Raw genomic sequence first — 17,506 nt, forward strand, 5'->3', positions numbered from 1 at the left:
AGAGAGCTCCCTGCTCCAATGCTCCCAACTCAGCCAACATCCGCACAACACATTGGACACCTCGGTCAGCAAGAAACACATACAGGCCCTTGTCAGTTCCTTACGTTGACTTCGATCCCGACAATGTTGTATGTGCCTCCAGTACCATCGCCATCGCCGTCAGACGAGCCCCCGAAGCAGTCACCGTTCCTACGGCTGCCAACAGAGATACGGCTCCAGATCTACGGTCTGTTGGTGCTGCCGCGCAAGTCGACAGATCTTCTCCCTTCGCGTGTGAAGGTTTCAAGCTCGGCAGCAGACTCATTCGACTATGAGAAAAAGCAACATGGCACAGATCGGCCTGCGATGGCAGACCCGTGTCGCCCAGTCTTGTGCATTCGAACAATCGACGGAGACTGCTACGAGCAGCGTTATGGAAAGAACATGTCTCGGTCGTCCCACACAAGAAGCGTGTATGCTATCCGAGCAGACCGCTTCCGCGCGCGGTGCATGAATACCACATACCATTGCGTGAATATCCCGCGCATCGAGGATCACATGGGCATCATCCGGACGAATAAGCAGATCCACGCCGAGGTTGCAGAGCTGCTCTACTCGTCGTACACCTTCGACTTCGACACGCACGTGGAAGCTATACGGCCGTTCTTGAACGACCTTACGCCTTTCGCGCGCAGCTGCATCAAGAGCGTCCGATTTGTCAAAAAGGGTCTCGCGTACGACAAGGAGTTTGACCGCGCTGAGTGGACGTCTGCTATGCGATATCTTACCGCATCGAGCTCCGACCTCAGCCTGCGGCGACTCGAGCTAGGCATTGTCGCCGGTCGACCAGGGCCTAACGGCTGGGACCGGATCGCAAAGTATGCGCCGCAGGATTTTGACCTGCTCAAGGACGCAGATGGCATGCAGTGGCTGCAGTATCTCCTTGAGTTCAAGGACCTGGTCGAGCTGGATGTCAATGCGATCGTGGAGCACTGCGCACATGCCACGAATTCGATGGCCATGGCGAACTTCATCCGCTTCTCAGCGAGCATTGAGAGCGGGTTCTCGAAGTATTTGCGGAAGCAGTTATTATGTGTATGAGGATTGGAGAATGCGGTGTCCTATCTCATCTCAGCGAGGCGTTCGGGGGAAGTTTTGGGAGCATAGCAAGACCCTTCCAGGATGAAGTAGTTAGAATAATGTAGTCCCAACTCAGTGGCTCGATTGATATCCACCTACTACTATGACGAACCGCCTGATAGAAGTGCATGTAACATGTGTACTTTGTCTACCACCAGACAGTCATTCGTCAGCTAGGTTCCCACCGTAGCCGCAGCACAGAGATCTGGTATCGTTGATCATTGTAAGGTACTTGATGTGGTCTCTCATCGCGCATGCCTGAGGCTAAGCCGTTCGTCGAGACGACGTCGAACTTCCGCATCCCGCACATCTTCAAGCTCCACCTACAACTCGACGAATGCGACACGACCTCCTGATGATCCAGCGATAGCTAATGTGACTGTTCGGGCGACCTCAACGAATAACACCACCGCCCACCATGGCATCGCCTCCTCCCCCGGTAGAAGACCAGGCGCGGCTGCTGGAGGATGCCTTGGGGATAGTGCGCCAGCAGAGCGTCCTGATGCGACGGTGTCTGGAAACGCCTGGGAAGCTCATGGATGCGCTGAAGTGCAGGTAAGCTCGTCCACGGAATGGCGAGAGCAAATGCGATCATAGAGGGTATCTGACTACGGCCCAGCTCAACACTCGTCTCCGAGCTACGAACCAGCAGCCTTGGGCCTAAACAGTACTACGAGCTGTATATGTCCGTGTTCGATGCGCTACGACACCTCTCCGTCTACCTACGCGAGTCTCATCCCGTCAATCACCTTGCCGATCTCTACGAACTGGTTCAATATGCAGGTAACATCGTGCCAAGGTTATACCTGATGATTACAGTGGGGACCGTGTACATGGGCATTGAAGATGCGCCGGTGAAAGAGATTATGAAGGATATGATGGAGATGAGCAGGGGTGTACAGCACCCGGTGCGCGGCTTGTTCTTGAGGTACTACCTCAGCGGGCAGGCGAGGGACTACTTACCCGAAGGCACTGGGGATGGGCCGGAAGGGAATCTGCAAGACAGCATAAGCTTCATTCTTACAAATTTCGTGGAGATGAACAAGCTCTGGGTCCGGTTGCAGCACCAAGGCCATTCGAGGGAACGAGAACAGAGGACGAAAGAGCGACAGGAGCTACAGCTGTTGGTCGGGAGCAATCTCGTGCGACTGAGCCAGTTGGTGGATCTGGAGACATATAAGAGTGTCATCTTGCAGCCACTACTGGAGCAAGTCGTGCAATGTCGGGATGTACTGGCGCAGGAATACTTGCTGGAGGTCATCACGCAAGTGTTCCCGGATGAGTTCCATCTGCACACTCTGGATCAGCTGCTGGCGGCTACTGCTCGGCTCAATCCTCATGTCAACGTCAAGGCCATCGTTGTAGCACTTATGGATCGGTTGTCGGCCTACGCGCAACGAGAAGCAGAGACGCAGTCGCCCGAAGACAGGCAAAAGCAGGAAGAAGAGTCTGTCGCTGCACTCATGCAAAAGCTGAGCGTGTCAAAGTCGCAGCAGGAATCCGCATCAGCAGCGAAGCCGAGCGAGGATGGCGAGCCAGCCGCAAATGGAGACGCAGAAGACTCCGCAGAACATCCTGCGACCCCAGGGGCACCTGAAGAGCAGCCCGATGCAGAGCCTGCGCAGTCTCACACCAACGGTGAGAGCAACAAGCACCGAGGCATACCAGACAACGTCAAACTGTTTGAGATCTTCTACGAGCAAGTCGTACATCTCGTCGGAATGCAGCGACTGCCCATTCAGGACATCACGGCGCTGCTTGTATCACTCGTTAACCTCGCCCTCAACATCTACCCCGAACGCCTCGACTACGTCGACCAAGTCTTCCACTACGCCACTAAGGAAGTCAGCAGGTTCACAAACTCCGCCGACCTACATTCCCAAGCCTCTCAGACAAACCTCCTCAGCCTACTGCTTGGCCCAGTCAAGGCCTACTTCTCCCTCTTCACCGCCTTGGCACTACCCAACTTTGTACCGCTTTTCCAGCAACAAACATACCCGACGCGACGAGCCGTTGCTGGTGAAGTCGCAAGAAGTCTGTTGCGAAACGAGACCAGAATCACTACGTCAGAGCACCTTGACAGCGTGCTCCAGATCCTATCAGTCCTGGTTAAAGAGGGCATGCAGCCTCCGTCAGGCTACCAAAGTGGCCCCGTCCGCAGACCTGCTGCCGAGACGGAGGAGACCGTTGAAGAGCAGGGCTGGCTTGCGCGGATAGTGCACCTCGTTAAGGGCTCAGACAACGTCGCCCAGTTCAAGCTGCTCCAGCAAGCCAAGAACACCTTCGCAGAGGGCAGCGACAGGATAAAGTACACCACTCCTGCTCTACTGACACAATCACTCAAGCTTGCGAGGTCGTTCAAGCGAAGAGAACACCTTTCCAGCGACGACTACGCTACACAATCCTCCGCCCTGTACAAATTCATGCACACCATGATCTCCTCTCTCTACACACGAGTCTCCGCCTCCGGCGTACCTGACCTCTGTCTCCGGCTGTTCGTATCTTGCGGACAAGTTGCCAGCCAGTGCGAGAATGAGGATATCGCATACGAATACTTTGCGCAGGCATTCACGATCTACGAAGAGTCAATATCAGACTCGCGGTCGCAGTTCCAAGCTATCTGCATCATCTCTGGTGCTTTGGCTGGATGCTCCGACCGGTTTGGCCAAGAAAATTACGATACGCTGATAACGAAGGCTGCGCTGCACGGAAGCAAGCTGCTGAAGAAGCCGGACCAGTGTCGGGCGGTGTATCTCGCAAGTCATTTGTGGTGGGCAGTTGAGAAGGGCGAGCGACCTGAAGGTGGCAAGGAGGTGAGGACCATCCCCAAAAACAAATCTTCAAGATGTGTACTGACGTATTGCTATCAGCCCTACCGCGATGGCAAACGCGTTCTCGAGTGCCTTCAGCGTGCCCTTCGAGTCGCAGACGCATGCATGGACACTGCCGTCTCTGTCGAACTCTTCGTCGAGATCCTGAATCGCTACGTCTACTATTTCGACCAAGAAAACGACGCTGTCACGACCAAGTACTTGAACGGCCTGATCGAGCTGATACATTCTAATCTTAATACTACCGAGAACGCCAGTGGCTTGGAGAACCCAAGGAGGCACTTCGAGCGGACTTTGGAGTATATTCGAAGTCGGGATTATGAGGGTGTCGAGACGAAGCCGAAGTGAAGAGGCTCGGGCAGGTGCAAAGGTGTTGGAGCTGCTACGGCGTGGGAAGTGCTTGTCGTCTGTGAGCGTTCTGTATATATTGGCCAAAAGAACCGACGATTTGTATTAGCTTTCCAATCGTTTCCCGTACGATCTCTCAGACAATGTTCGTGTAGCACAACTTCTCGTCTTGTGACACTGTTTGAAGCGGCACCAGCCGCGTGTCGTTCCTGCCTAATGAGGAGGCAAACGATTTTTTATCGACTTCACGTCCTCTGACACAACAACTCTCTTCATCAACTGAACAACGAACACAACCAGGTCATCGAAGCACCACACAGACGTACTTTCCAAGACAATTGAAACAAATCCAGAGCAGACTGCCAACCACCATGTCGAGTGAAGGGGGCGGCGACGTCTTGGCTCGTCTCAAAGCGAACATCGAGGCCGTCACGAAAGACGCGGGAGAGTCTCTTGACTGGCGCACCTTTGAAGAAGCAGAGCTTGTACTCCCAAAACAGCTGACTGCAGCTGAACAAACACACATCGTGTACTCGCTCGTGGCCATCATTCCAAATCTTCAACAAGACCCGACTCCAGCTGCAAATCTCCTGGTCCGGTTGCTCCAAGACTATAGCTACACCGACGTTCTGAGCCTCGGAAGCAGCAACATACCATGGACGGACGGACTAGCTGTCGGGGAGCACATGGTCAGCTTCAACGGGCTTATGCTGAATTTACTGGAAAAGGCAACTGTCCAACTCACCGATGCTGCTCATGTGGCAAGCATGCTGGATACTATGCTAGCTCTGGTCAGACTTTGGCTCTGCACGCCCGACACGGGCATCGCAAGCCGGGCCTCAAAGCTTCTCCGGAGACTGCTCGAGGTCGATCGAGAGATTCAGTCTGATCCAGGTGCACCTGTTCGCGGCGGACAAGGTCTGGTATGGAAGCGGATCTTCGGTGATCGGAACATCTACGGAACTATTTTCGAAGCTACTACTCTCTCCGGTCCATCGTCGCTCAAGATGAGCAAGAATCAGCGAACGTTGGCTCAGGCGAGGCTGCTAGAGTGGCTGCCCACTATTGGTTCAATGGACTGGAGCGCAATCGCCCGCAGCCATCACGATGACATCGAGTCGACCTACGGAGTTAAGGAGGGTCTGCTGGAGTTTGCTGCTTTGCGAATGGTCGACTACAAGGACGATGTACTTATGCACCGCTGCCTCGTGGACTTCTACTCGGAGCTCCTCCTCTCCAATAGAGCCAGTAGCGCCGGAGTTGCTTCAGCGACTGACTCACCGGCTCTCCGATACATGATCGCGTCTGGATTGCACGCGAGAACAGGGGCAATCTATTTGCAAACGCCCGGCTCGTCTGCCGACCCTCTAGAGGCCATGTTCCTGTACGGGCCCGCTGCGAATTATATCGCTACGTATGCATCGTGCTACTCAGAGCACTTTCTCACTAGCCAGATGCCCAAGCAAGTCACCGACCATCTGCATGGAGCGCTCGACCTATCGCCGGCGAAATGGGCGCATGCGGAGTCTCCGAAGCATGATCTCCATCTTATGGCGAGTCTACCACGACAAGCTTTACTGCCCGCCGGAAGCACCGCTGCGCAATGGAACCAAACGCCACTATCGCTTCTGCCATCACGATCTACCAGTGCGGATGTACTGAACACTCTGGCTACGATCCTCCGTGGACCTGACGAGGAACCCATGATCTTCCCAGGTGGATGGGTGACGGAGGTAGACGACGGCGTAAGACAGACTGAAGCTGCTGCTGCCAGAGCGCTGTACTACAACTACCTCTCACACGATCAGCGGTTCTGGAACAACATTGCAACGCACGCTGATACAGTGGCTCTAAAAGACCTGGCTCTGTCGGCCATCAACTGCCTGGTCGCCGTGACGACTGCAAAGTGGTCCACAAAGCCAGACATGCCTCTACCCACTACCATTGCAACGCCAGACCATGGACACCTCGCCATCCTGAGTCCTCCAGCCCTCGAGTATGCGCTTCCATATCTCCTCAAGCCGGCCCAGTCTTTCGCCAACATAGTCGGAGGGCGGGGTGACACTGAAAGTGCCGCGTACCAAATCGCTACCGCAAAGTTCGATGCTGTCCGCGCTCTACACGACAGAATCCAGTCGCAAGCACAGGAGCAGCCTGAAGAAGGCTTCGAAGAGATCCTCAGGACTCTCAACAAGCGCTTGGCGGAAGGGCCGCTGAGTAGAGAGGGTGAAGTCGGCGGTAGAGTCGGGACGATGGAGCTGTGATGGCTTGTCGAACACAGCGCTTGCTTTCTGCATGCTCTCCCTGCATGCTCTCCCTCAGGTTGCTAAATCCCGGCGGGTCCACGCGGCTGTCAACACCCGGCACCAATCTTCACAATCTGAAGCCCTCCTTCGCGTGCACCAGTCTGCCACCGACCCACACTGCAGTGGTGCTCCGATCGTCACCAGTATACACCCACTTCGCGACCAGATCGTCCCAAGTCTCCTTCCCAAACACCTCCACTGGTCCCGCGCTCTGGTCCAGTTCCGTCGTCTCAGGCCCAACGGCTTCCAATCCAATCATTTGTGCATCCCACATCTTACCGACCTCAAATCCACCTATCCGGTCTTCGAGCCCAACGACTTTGGCTCCCCCGCGGGTGGCAAGATACAGCGCCTCCTCAACGCTCAGCTTCGCCTCGTCTCCTTCGTCCATCGCCACGTGCCGAGACACAAACACAGCCTCCCGCGCTTCGGCAAGAATGGAGGAGGTATAGCCACCGCTCACATCCGTGCCCAAGCCCAAGTTCAAGCCTGCATTGAGCATTTTGCGTACTTTGGCGCGGCCCGAAGTTAGAGCGGTGTTGCTGGCAGGACAGTGGCTGATCTTGGCATCGCGGGCTCTGATCAGTGCTGTCTCCTCTTCAGTCAGATGGATCGCGTGCGCAAGAATCATTTTGGGCGTCAGCAGGCCGGCGGATTCGTACACGTCAGCGTACGACTTGCTCTCCGGGAAGAGGTCGCGGACGAGGTCGCATTCACGAGGATTTTCCGAGATATGCGTTTGCGCCGGCAGATCCAACTCCCGATGCAGCTTCCCCAGAGCGGCGAGAGACTCAGTATTGCACGAAAGTGCGAAGCGTGGCGTAATAATCGGCGTAACAAGGTCGAACTCCGGATCAATCTTCCGCACGTGCTCGATGCAGGCTTTCGAATCCCGAAGCGCAGTCTCAACGCTCTCATCCCGGTAGTACTCCGGGCTCATCTCATGCATACACACCCGCCCGACGAACGCCCGCTGCCCGCGGGTCTGGCAGATGTCGGCCAAGAGGTTCGTGGCCGGGACGTGGACGGTGGCGTAGTAGCAGGCAGTCGTGGTGCCGTGGGATAAGGTGCGGGCGACGACACGGTTGTAGATGCGGGATGCGGTGGCCAGGTCAGCGAAGGAGGATTCGAGCGGGAAGGTGTAGGTGTTGAGCCAGTCGAGGAGGGTGGATTTGCCGAAGATGCCGGCGTTGGGATATTGGGGGGCGTGGATGTGCGTGTCTGGGTCGGTCAATCAGTGGCATTTCGGAGGAGCGGTTGTGTCGTGGATGGAGACGTACCAATGAAGCCAGGGAAGAAGAAACCATGGTCTTGTATACGCACGATCTTTGCATCTTCCCAACCATCGCCTTCTGGGATTTTTCTACCTCGCTCGTCTCGTAGCACAAAAGCAATTCTGCCGCCCTCATCGACGCCGATCATGCCATTGGGACAGATATCTAGATCCGTGAGTGTCTTGCATTGGATAAATGGGCCGATGTAGACGGTCTTTTTTTGAGACATTCTTCTTTGGATTCTTGTAGCGAGACGATTTATATGGGAATACAAACAGCCTCCGAATGACCAGATTCTAACAGAGCATCAGGAGATATCTGGGTATATATCATTGGAAATGAACAAGTATCCACGGATGAGATAAAGCATTGAAGTCAAGAATGGCATCGGCCGGCGCCGACAGCCGATTGTCTTTCAGACTTGACTAGATTAGGAAGTAGCAGACCACTAATGTCAAAAGGGTATATCCCAAGCACCACCACCCGCAACAAGCGCCCAAACACCATCGCTAAGTCCAAACCGCCATCGTCCGTCTTCATACGCAGGTCAGACCTCAATCTTCGCATGCCGAAAATACTTCATCCCCACCCACGCGACCGTAATCCACACCCACGCCACCACGCCCGACAGCACCATCAACGCAGGATAGTACCCCACAACCGGCAGGGTAGGATCGTCCTCGAGATCCGGGGGCGCGTAGGGCGTGTCCCCGACATCCCACGCCCAGCTCCACAGGCCGAGACAGGATCCCATGCCCACGGTGAAGGTGAGCCAGGTGGTGAGGAGCAGGATCCAGCCCCAGGTTTCCGTCTCGGTGTAGTCGTGCGGCGGGACTTCGGTCGGGGGAGGGGATTGGAGGGTCAGGGTGCGGGAGAGTGGGGAACGGCGTTTTTTGGATTTGGAAGTTGGGGGGAAGGAGGTTTGGGAGTCGGTGGGGGAGAGGAGGGGGAAGTAGGATGTGGAGGATGAGGAGATGGGGGCGGGGATGGGTTTGCTGCGCGGGGGGAAGGTGAGGGGGTCGTCGGATTCGGTGCTGGTGTAGCTGAATTGGCTGGTGGGGGATTTGAGGTCGAGGGGGGAGCCGAGGTCGGTGGTTGTGGTGGTGGTGGTGCTGACGGTTGCTGCGCGGGTTCGGTCTTGGTGGCCGGTTAGGAGGGAGAGGCGGGCGGCGGAGACGGCGGCGGGCTTGGTCCAGCTGTTGTCGCTGCTGGTGGAGTAGATGGTGGTCTCGTAGCTTTGTTGTCGTTTCAAGGACCGCGGGCCTGAGAATTTCTCCTCGAGCACAGATAAGTGGCCCCCGTCCGTAGTATCGTGTCTTTCCTGTGGTACGCCGCGACTTAATACCTCGTCATCCCTTCTCAACTCTGGAAGATTGAGCGGTGCCTGCTGTGGACTGAAGCCTGCCTCTCTTTCCCGGCCCTCAGTGACATTCCTTCGCCCACCTAGCAGAGCAGCCTTCCGCAAAGACCCTGTCCTCTTTCTCGTCGTGCTGACCTGCCTGGGCTTGGGACTGATAGTCCCCTCCCTTTCCGTCTCTGAAACCGATGACGGCGCATCCTCGACCGCGAAATCATCCTCGAAGGACTTTTGGTTGGATAGCGCTCTCGTCGGACTGGTAGCCTCCTTCTCACGTGAAGGAGGTCTCAATTCTCGTGAAGGTGGCCTCTCTCCAGATCCGCTACCCCGCCGCAATATGTTAAACTTGTGGAGGATGTTGCTGGAGATGGCGCGCTTTTCCTTGGAATCGCTCTTCGGAGAGACCGTCGTGGGACTTGTCGGCGGTCGCGGCACTTCGAGAGTAGTTGTTCTGTCCTTTGTTTTCGTCTGGATGGGAGGAGGGGTGCCTGTGACTGTCGTCCGTCGGTAACGGACATCACCGCGGGCGACGCTTCGCTTGATGGGAGGGGAGGGGGTGGTCGCGTCGGCCATGACTGCGCTGTGCGGTGGTGAGCATTGCACGCCGGTCTTCTAGGTCGTCCTCATCAGTCCTGGAACCCCACTGTGGGCTGGTTGTAATCTTGTCTCGAGTTGCTATGTCATAGTCATAGTAGAGGGTCTAGGGTGGTGTGACCCTTGGATCACCGCCCTCCCCGCAGACTCCACCGTCATGCAGGAGACTTTGGTTCCTGCAGATCAGAGCCGCTCCCTGCATCCCGACCACGCAGATCAGTGCCATGGTACAATCCAGTCCTTACTGAAGACCCAAACCACCCAACTCCACCCCCGATGGCCCCATCTACCCTCCCGCTCCCTCGACCCCCTGGCACCCCTCCACCCACCGACGACAACGTCGATGGCCGGCCCAAAGGCCTTGGCCTCGACGGCCCAACGATCACGACCGACTACGACTATGACATCCAAAAGGGCATCACAGACTCGCCCAGCAAAGAGCCGGATTCAGGCAGGACCTACGACTCCGGCAGCAGCATGCTCTCGCCTACGCACTCGACCTTCTCCGGGCTGAGCCCCAACCCAGGCTTCTATACCCCTATCACACCACAGACAGCAAGTACGGATGGCGGGTTTCCACAGCATGCTTCACTTGAGCCGTCGGCGGCAGGAGGCCAGCGCAATCCATTCAACTTTACGACCCAACAGTACGAACATGTCGTCCGCAAACCCAGCAACGAAGCGCTGGGAAAACGCCGCGGCCACAAATACAGGCACTCCTCTATCCATGCCTCTGCTATGGACTCCATCATCCAAGCACCAACCCAACGAACTCCCCTGACGGTCCCCTCCTCCCTCCCCATCCCCACCCGCAAAGAGACCTGGCGCTCCCTAACCCCCCACCAAACCCTCCGCCTCGCCTGGTGCGCCTGCCACTTCCTCGTCTCGGCCTTCGTCCAATTCTCCGCCGCGGGCTCCCTCTCCATGACCGCGCTCTCGCGCCTCCTCCTCTTCGACGCCGCCGGCGCCACCGTCTGCGTCGTCGTCGACGTCATGGCCAACTTCGAAGTCTGGCAGCGCAGCAGCATCAAGCACCCGTTCGGGCTCGCGCGCGCCGACGTCCTCGCCGGCTTCGGCATGGCCGTCTTCATCGCCTTCATGGGGCTGGACATCCTGTCCCACGGCATCGAGCACGCGCTCGAGAACCTCGGGACACACGAACCGCACACCTCCCACGCCCACGGGCGCCTGCCCATGTTCCGCGTGGACGTCGCGAGTCTCCTCTCCATCTGCGCCACGCTCACCTCCGCCCTGCTGCTGCAAAACCACAAACGCATCGGCAAAGCGACAAACTTCACTCTAATAGCCAGCTGGGGCCGCATCCTCGGCAACCCCTCGCACATCCTCACGCTCTCGTGCTCGCTGATCCTGCTCATCCTGCCCCTCTTATCCTCCGACGAAAGCCACAGCTACTACACCATTTTCGACACCACCTTCTCCTTCCTCATCGCCTGCCTCATGCTCACCTTGGGCCTGCGGTTGGGAACCTCCCTCGCTGCTCCTCTACTAATGTCCTACAAACCCCCCGCCTCCGGCAAGCACAAAGACGTCAGCGTGCGCGATATCGTGACCGAAATCGAAGGCGAGAGCGGCGTGAGCGGGGTCGAGGAGGCGAAGTTCTGGCAGGTGCATTATGGGCTCTGCATGGCGAATTTGAAGCTGAGATGGCGAGGAGGGGGAGGGGCGGAGGAGATGAGTAAGGTGAGGGGAAGGGTGGTGAGTTTGGTGCGGCAGAGGTTGGGGGGGAAGTGGGAGGTAAGTTTGCAGATGGCGGTGGAGAGGGATTAGATGTGAATTGATGGATATGTGTGTATGTATGTATGATATGAGGTTATGCCTACTATGGCTTCTTCCCCCTCGGCGACGGGTATGCCATTGGACACCTACACGTATTATTCCCTCGCCCCTCCGCTTCCGGCAGGGATGATATGGGGAGCTCGTGCCTTGCCTGTCGATCAGAGCTCGACATTCGTTCCCCCATCTCACCCATCCATACATGTTACCTAGGTCCAGCAGCAGCCTTTCTGCATCTTATCTCAAATTAGCTCAACACTCGCCGCCATGGCAGAAGTAGACCTCCAAGCCATCCACGACCACCTCTCCACTCTCGCCTACCGCGCCGGCGCCAGGATCCTCGCCGCCAACCCTACACAATCCGCCGCCGGAACGAAGAAGAATTCCGCGGATATTGTGACCGCGACCGACCGAGCCGTGGAGGAATTGGTGAGGGAGGAGTTGCGGGGGAGGTGGGGGGAGGGGTTTGATTGTCTGTTTGGACCCTCCACTCTTTCATAAGGTAAATTGAGGAAGGTGGCTGACGGGGGGCTGACGTGTGTGCAGTCATGGGCGAGGAGACCTACAAGGAAGGCGATGTTTTGGGGGAAAGACCGACTTTTATCGTGGATCCGATTGATGGGACGACGAATTTCGTGCATGGGGAGGGGTATGTATGTGTTTCTGTACGTTACTACCCCGTCCCATTCCATTGCCTGAGAAGTGGAGGTGATGGCTAATGGTGATCTGATTACAGCTCGGCCTAGCGGTAGACAGGAAACCAGTGGTGGGTGTGGTCTACAACCCCTTCACCCGCACGCTCTACAGCGCCATCCGCGGGCAAGGCGCCTTTCTCACCTCCCCCTTCTACGACCACGCGCGTCTCCCGCTGCGGGACCCCGAGCCGTTGACGAGTCTGAGTCAGTGTCTTGTCGCGGTGGAGTGGGGGAGTGAGAGGGAGGGGAAGGATTACGAGGTCAAGGTCGAGACTTTTAGACGGCTGGGAGCGAGTAAAAAGGACGGGGGGGCGATGGTGCATGGGTTGCGGAGTTTGGGGAGCGCGGAGTTGAATTTGTGTAAAGTGGCGGAGGGGGCGGTGGATTTGTATTGGGAGAATGGGTGTTATGCGTGAGTTCTCTCCTCGTCCCCTCGCCTCACTTTGCCTCGCCTTTTGTGGTGGAGAGCTAATGTATAAGTGTAGATGGGACGTCTGCGCCGGCTGGGTTATTCTTGAGGAGGCGGGGGGAAAGATGGTGGGGAGTATGCCGGGGGATTGGGAGCCGAAGGTCGAGCAGAGGCGGTACATGGCTGTGCGGGGCGGGGAGGGGCAGAGGGGGGTGATTGAGGAGTTTTGGGGGTGTGTGGTGGGGAGGGTGGAGGTGGGGTTTGATGGGGTGTCGTAGTACTTTTCTCTCTCTCTCTTTGTCGTTCGTTAGTCTTGATCGCCGCTCTGATATGCATACATGTAGATCTACAGGGTGAAGGTTGTCACTCCGGCGTGTCCGGATCCCGGCTGCAGTGTTCGATGATCCTCTCGGGCTTGCAGTGCGATGTCTTGCATGCTCCTCGGAGACCCGTCCTCTTCGTTACGTTAAGTGGACGACACGCCGAGTCTTTGCCTACGCCAGTGGAGCGGGCACTGCCACCCGCCGTCCAAGATGCTCTCCACGTGCCTGCCTTGGCTGCGGGGATTGCTCGAGGCGCTCGATCACGCCGAGAGGTGAAGTTTTCTGCCGGATCTGGCAGGAGGAGGGGTCGTGGTCATGCTGCGATGGGGACAAGATTGTTGGTGTTTGCAAGGCCCACAATGCGTTCGATGGTTGTTTCAGACCTTGACGATTGCGCGATTTGAGACCGTGAGAGCAGAGCAGAAGAGCGAATGGCAAAACCGAGGGCAGCCGACGTTTACACAATAGCTGGGCGATGATTGGTTGTGAAGGCGAAGCGTCGATGGCCTGCAGCTTGGTCTTTACTCGATTCTCGTCATTCAGGAACACCCAAGACTCCCCACTTGACCCTCTCCTACAGTCAACTGACCCTTCGACACTTGTCTTGACGACAACAGCACCATCCTCTATTCCATATCTTTCATTCCAGTCAACCAACCCGTTTCCAGCCTTCCCCAGACACAGGTAAGCCGGCAGCCTCCTACCTACTACACCCTTATCACCTAGCTGCAGGACACATGCAGGCGCCTTCACACTCGCTCAACCGGGCCGAGGGGAGCGGTCAATGCTAGAACTGTGCTCTTTACAAGCCTCGAGAACACCTGATAGCACTGTATAGACATTGTTCTGCGAGCACCCACTCCCACTCCCACTTCAGCATCACCTTCCGCGGCAGCAGCGTCATTGTGAGGCAAGCTCGAGGCTAAAACACTAACCAGCTCCAGCAGATATACTCCACCCAGATCATCTTCAGTGATAGCATCTGACCACCAGCAACCATGGCTACTCCCACCGTCCCACCACGCCCCAGTCGCTCCTCTGCCGCCGCGCCTAGTGGGCCGACTGCGGTCAAGGACAGCATACCACAAGTCCCGCCGCGGCCGGTCCGCAAACTCGACCCTTCCCCGAGCCGAGACCTGCGCTCGCCCTTCAATGAGCCCCCCAATCCCATGGGCAGCGTCAATAAGAAGCAGTCCGCGAGCAACCTCCATCAAGAGGTCCCCGCGCGTCGTCCGAGTGTCACACTGCCGTCAGTAGGCCAGGAGGGCTCCGAATACGCCAGCTTCGACGTCCTGCCTCCTGAAGCACACGGCGTCAAGGTTGACGACAACGGCAGCGAGCCAGTCCAGCCGGAGCAGACCAGAAATGTATCCGCAAACATGCCCCTCCACGCACCCAAGGCCTCTGTCCCTCAGGCCACCGCAAAGAGCAGGATCGAGGGAGTCACACGTACTGATTCGACGCAGGCAGCGGCGGCGGGCATTGGAAAGGCCAGACCGGATGACGACGTGCATTCTCCGCCTGCGGAGTCGAGCTCTGCGCTAGGACGCGTAGTCACCAACAGCGATGATCTGATGCGTGTTCCCTCCGCCGAACAAGCCCTGCGTTCGAAGGGCAGCTTCAGTCGCTCGACTCCCAGTCTGCATCCCACTACGTCCCGCCCCGACAGCATCCAAGAAGGGAACCACGAGCTTGGGATCCCTGAGATTGGCATGCAGATACCGCTGTACCCGAACGCTGGAGATGTGCAAGCTCCTTCGCCGGCGCAGACGCAGTCTCAGTTCGCCCCAGGCATTGGGTTTTACAATGACGGCTCTCAGCGTGCTCACCATAGGAGGAAGAGCTCGCGGAAGGAGTTTGGGCCACCCGGCAGCTACGGCATGCACGGGCACGGCGAACAGCCGCATGACCAGTTCGAAAGAGAGTGGATCAAGAAACATCCCAGTCAGGCTGCCATTGAGGGCTTCAACATGCATGGCCCGCCCAGGCCTGAGACTGCTTTGTCGAGTGCGGAGCTGAACAGGCTTGTGAATCAGGCGAATGATGCTGGGTTTGGTGTGTTATACAATATCTTTTGGACTGCAGAAACGAAGCTAACGTCGAGTAGGCACAAACCCAGATATGGTCGGCACACCAGGTGCAGACGTTGCTTGGGAGGCCACAGAAGAGTATGCATCGCGTAGGACCACGCCCCAGCCGTCGCCTCTGCCGGACCGCAAAAAGCGCGACTCCAGCGGCATGGAGCCCGCCGTCCAGTCTCCTTTGCGCAAGGCCAGCTTTCCGTTCGGCGAACGCCCTGGAGACAGCTCAGCTATTGACGATGACCCTGTGATTCACGTCGAACCGCCAGCGGAAGGCAAGCCCAACAAAGTTACGGGCGGAGGCTACGCGGATAATGCTATGAATTTTGGCCCTTCAGCCGGCAACACGGAAGAGGAAGGTGGCTGGTTTGACGAGCGTGGCGATGGAACACCCATCCTGGCTTCAGACGAGATCATGAAGCGACCCGGAAGTGCTTACATGCAGCCAGCGGTCAGCCCGGAGGTGCCCCATGACGACTATTACTACGAGAGTGATGCCAGTCACAACGAGACCAGTCGCAGGAATAGTGTTCGTGTGCCCAGTCGACCGTCCAGCAGACCCAACAGCATGCATGGAGAATACCAGGGCGGTAACTTGTACCGATTTATGTCGCATGAGGAGCACCATGGTTCTGGCTTGCACACGCCTCTGGAGGAGATTGAGGAGTACGAGCCATTGATTCCCGAAGGCGAGGAGGAGCCCAAACCTAAGCCAAAGGCGATCAAGAAGAGGCCGGGTCTGGAGCATCATCACTTCCCGAGTCAAGATGTCTGGGAAGACACACCGATGTCGCTGCAGTATTCTACCACAGTTGAGACGCCCGAGCCGCCTCGTGAAGCTAGAGCAGAGCCTCCACCGTCTGAAGACACGAGCACTTTCGAGACACCGGAGGAAGAACAGCAGCGCCGGAACAAGAATCCGAACGACATGTGGTCGGACAGCAAGACACTGGTTAATAAGCCGCATGCTCGTGCTCTTGATGAACACAGGCCAGGCGTGCAGCGCTTCCCCAGCCAGGATATTTGGGAAGATACGCCCGACAGCATGCGTCTGGTGACGACGGTCAGCGGCCCTCAGATGGACGAGGCTAAGAGCCCGCCTGATGACCGCCCTAGCACTACTGGGGTTACCAGCTCTGAAGAGGAGGATGTGCGAGCGACCACCGGGTTTTCGAGGCCTTCCGTTCCAGCGCGTCCAACTAGGAGAAGCAAGCTGACTGAGGAAGTCAAACCGGATGAAGTCGACGACGGATCGAAAGACGAGCAGACAGACCGCGAAGCGCCGCAGACATCGCCCGACAAGGCCAAAGCCCCCGCGATCCCAGAGCGCCCGAAGCCTTCCGTGCCCGCCAGACCCGCCCGCACTTCCCGGGGCGAGCACAGCGAGACCAACGAGCTGACGAAATCCACCTCCGCCGAATCCGCCGAAACAGCCAAATCCCCACCCGTCCCCAAAGCCAAACCCGCCATCCCCGCCCGCCCAGCCGGCGAGAAGATCGCCGCGCTGAAAGCGGGTTTCATGAGCGACCTCAACAATCGCCTCAAGCTTGGTCCGCAGGCGCATCAGCCGAAGGCGAGGGAAGTTGAGGAGGAGGTGGTGGAGGAGCAGCAGAAGGCTCCGTTGGCGGATGCGAGGAAGGGGAGGGCTAAGGGGCCGGCGAGGAGGAAACCTGCTTCGTCCCCGTCTTCTGTTGCTGGTGTAGCGGCGGAGGGGGAGGAGGAGGTGAAGGGGTTGGGGTTTTCGATGTCTGAGCCGTTGACGATGTGGCATATCGATGAGAAAGATGAACTCCAAGTCCCCACCACCACCGCCGCCGCACCGGACGCAACAGCGGCAGAGGTATCCCAAGCCATGACCGAAGCAGCCGTTCCGGTACCAGCGGCAGCAGAGCAGGAAGCAGCAGCACCATCCTCCGACCTCCCCGCCCTAGAAAAACAACTCTCCGCCAACGAGGCGCATAATACCGAAGAACCTACCTTAACCCAATCGATGAGTCCGGAAAGGGCGGGCTCGCTGCAGATGGACAACATTGACGATAGACTCGATGAGGCGCGTCGATCTATCGACGAGATGTCGCATGGCGAGGGTAAGGGGGACGTTCCGTCACAGCTCGATGGGACGAATGACGATCTGAAGACTGTAAGCTCGGCGGACGTGGAGGCCAAGGAGATGGCGCCTACGGCTACGGATAAGAAGGAAGAGGGCGAGGTTGAGGAAAAGGGGCTGAAGAGTGTAGTCAGCCAGGCGGGCGCGGATGAGGTTGTGGAGAGTGGAGGGGTTCAACCCAGTTCTTAAATACATGTCGTTTTTTGCTAGGAGGGAATATGGGTGTGGGAAGGGAGGGTTTTGGGATTGGTTCAGGCGTTGGGAACAA

General features: G+C 57.4%; 8 protein-coding genes across 8 annotated transcripts; 6 read left to right on the forward strand and 2 right to left on the reverse strand.

Annotated features, from left to right (window-relative positions):
- Nucleotides 1–18: 18 nt before the first annotated feature.
- LTR77_005428 (uncharacterized protein) lies at nt 19–1,080 on the forward strand (the record flags this gene model as incomplete). The annotated part of the gene is made up of 2 exons (XM_064802673.1): nt 19–91; nt 143–1,080. The coding sequence occupies 2 exons, from the start codon at nt 19–21 to the stop codon at nt 1,078–1,080; spliced, it is 1,011 nt and encodes a 336-aa protein (XP_064658798.1).
- A 457-nt stretch (nt 1,081–1,537) lies between these two features.
- On the forward strand, nt 1,538–4,298 carry vps35 (retromer complex subunit Vps35; the record flags this gene model as incomplete). Its single annotated transcript, XM_064802674.1, has 3 exons — nt 1,538–1,674; nt 1,739–3,932; nt 3,990–4,298. The coding sequence occupies 3 exons, from the start codon at nt 1,538–1,540 to the stop codon at nt 4,296–4,298; spliced, it is 2,640 nt and encodes an 879-aa protein (XP_064658799.1).
- Nucleotides 4,299–4,669: 371 nt separating this feature from the next.
- On the forward strand, nt 4,670–6,562 carry LTR77_005430 (uncharacterized protein; the record flags this gene model as incomplete). Its single annotated transcript, XM_064802675.1, has 2 exons — nt 4,670–5,712; nt 5,749–6,562. The coding sequence occupies 2 exons, from the start codon at nt 4,670–4,672 to the stop codon at nt 6,560–6,562; spliced, it is 1,857 nt and encodes a 618-aa protein (XP_064658800.1).
- Nucleotides 6,563–6,671: 109 nt separating this feature from the next.
- LTR77_005431 (uncharacterized protein) lies at nt 6,672–8,107 on the reverse strand (the record flags this gene model as incomplete). Its single annotated transcript, XM_064802676.1, has 2 exons — nt 6,672–7,825; nt 7,885–8,107. The coding sequence occupies 2 exons, from the start codon at nt 8,105–8,107 to the stop codon at nt 6,672–6,674; spliced, it is 1,377 nt and encodes a 458-aa protein (XP_064658801.1).
- Nucleotides 8,108–8,425: 318 nt separating this feature from the next.
- LTR77_005432 (uncharacterized protein) lies at nt 8,426–9,808 on the reverse strand (the record flags this gene model as incomplete). Its single annotated transcript, XM_064802677.1, has 1 exon — nt 8,426–9,808. One exon carries the CDS (start codon nt 9,806–9,808, stop codon nt 8,426–8,428), a length of 1,383 nt encoding a protein of 460 aa, XP_064658802.1.
- A 297-nt stretch (nt 9,809–10,105) lies between these two features.
- zrg17 (cation diffusion zinc membrane transporter Zrg17) lies at nt 10,106–11,617 on the forward strand (the record flags this gene model as incomplete). The annotated part of the gene is made up of 1 exon (XM_064802678.1): nt 10,106–11,617. One exon carries the CDS (start codon nt 10,106–10,108, stop codon nt 11,615–11,617), a length of 1,512 nt encoding a protein of 503 aa, XP_064658803.1.
- Nucleotides 11,618–11,890: 273 nt separating this feature from the next.
- LTR77_005434 (uncharacterized protein) lies at nt 11,891–13,005 on the forward strand (the record flags this gene model as incomplete). Its single annotated transcript, XM_064802679.1, has 4 exons — nt 11,891–12,095; nt 12,170–12,276; nt 12,360–12,730; nt 12,804–13,005. 4 exons carry the CDS (start codon nt 11,891–11,893, stop codon nt 13,003–13,005), a joined length of 885 nt encoding a protein of 294 aa, XP_064658804.1.
- A 1,043-nt stretch (nt 13,006–14,048) lies between these two features.
- LTR77_005435 (uncharacterized protein) lies at nt 14,049–17,427 on the forward strand (the record flags this gene model as incomplete). The annotated part of the gene is made up of 2 exons (XM_064802680.1): nt 14,049–15,105; nt 15,158–17,427. 2 exons carry the CDS (start codon nt 14,049–14,051, stop codon nt 17,425–17,427), a joined length of 3,327 nt encoding a protein of 1,108 aa, XP_064658805.1.
- Nucleotides 17,428–17,506: the final 79 nt, after the last annotated feature.

Source organism: Saxophila tyrrhenica (genome assembly GCF_035928015.1).
Source record: "Saxophila tyrrhenica strain CCFEE 5935 chromosome Unknown scaffold_8, whole genome shotgun sequence".
NCBI classification, from domain to species: Eukaryota; Fungi; Ascomycota; class Dothideomycetes; order Mycosphaerellales; family Extremaceae; genus Saxophila; species Saxophila tyrrhenica.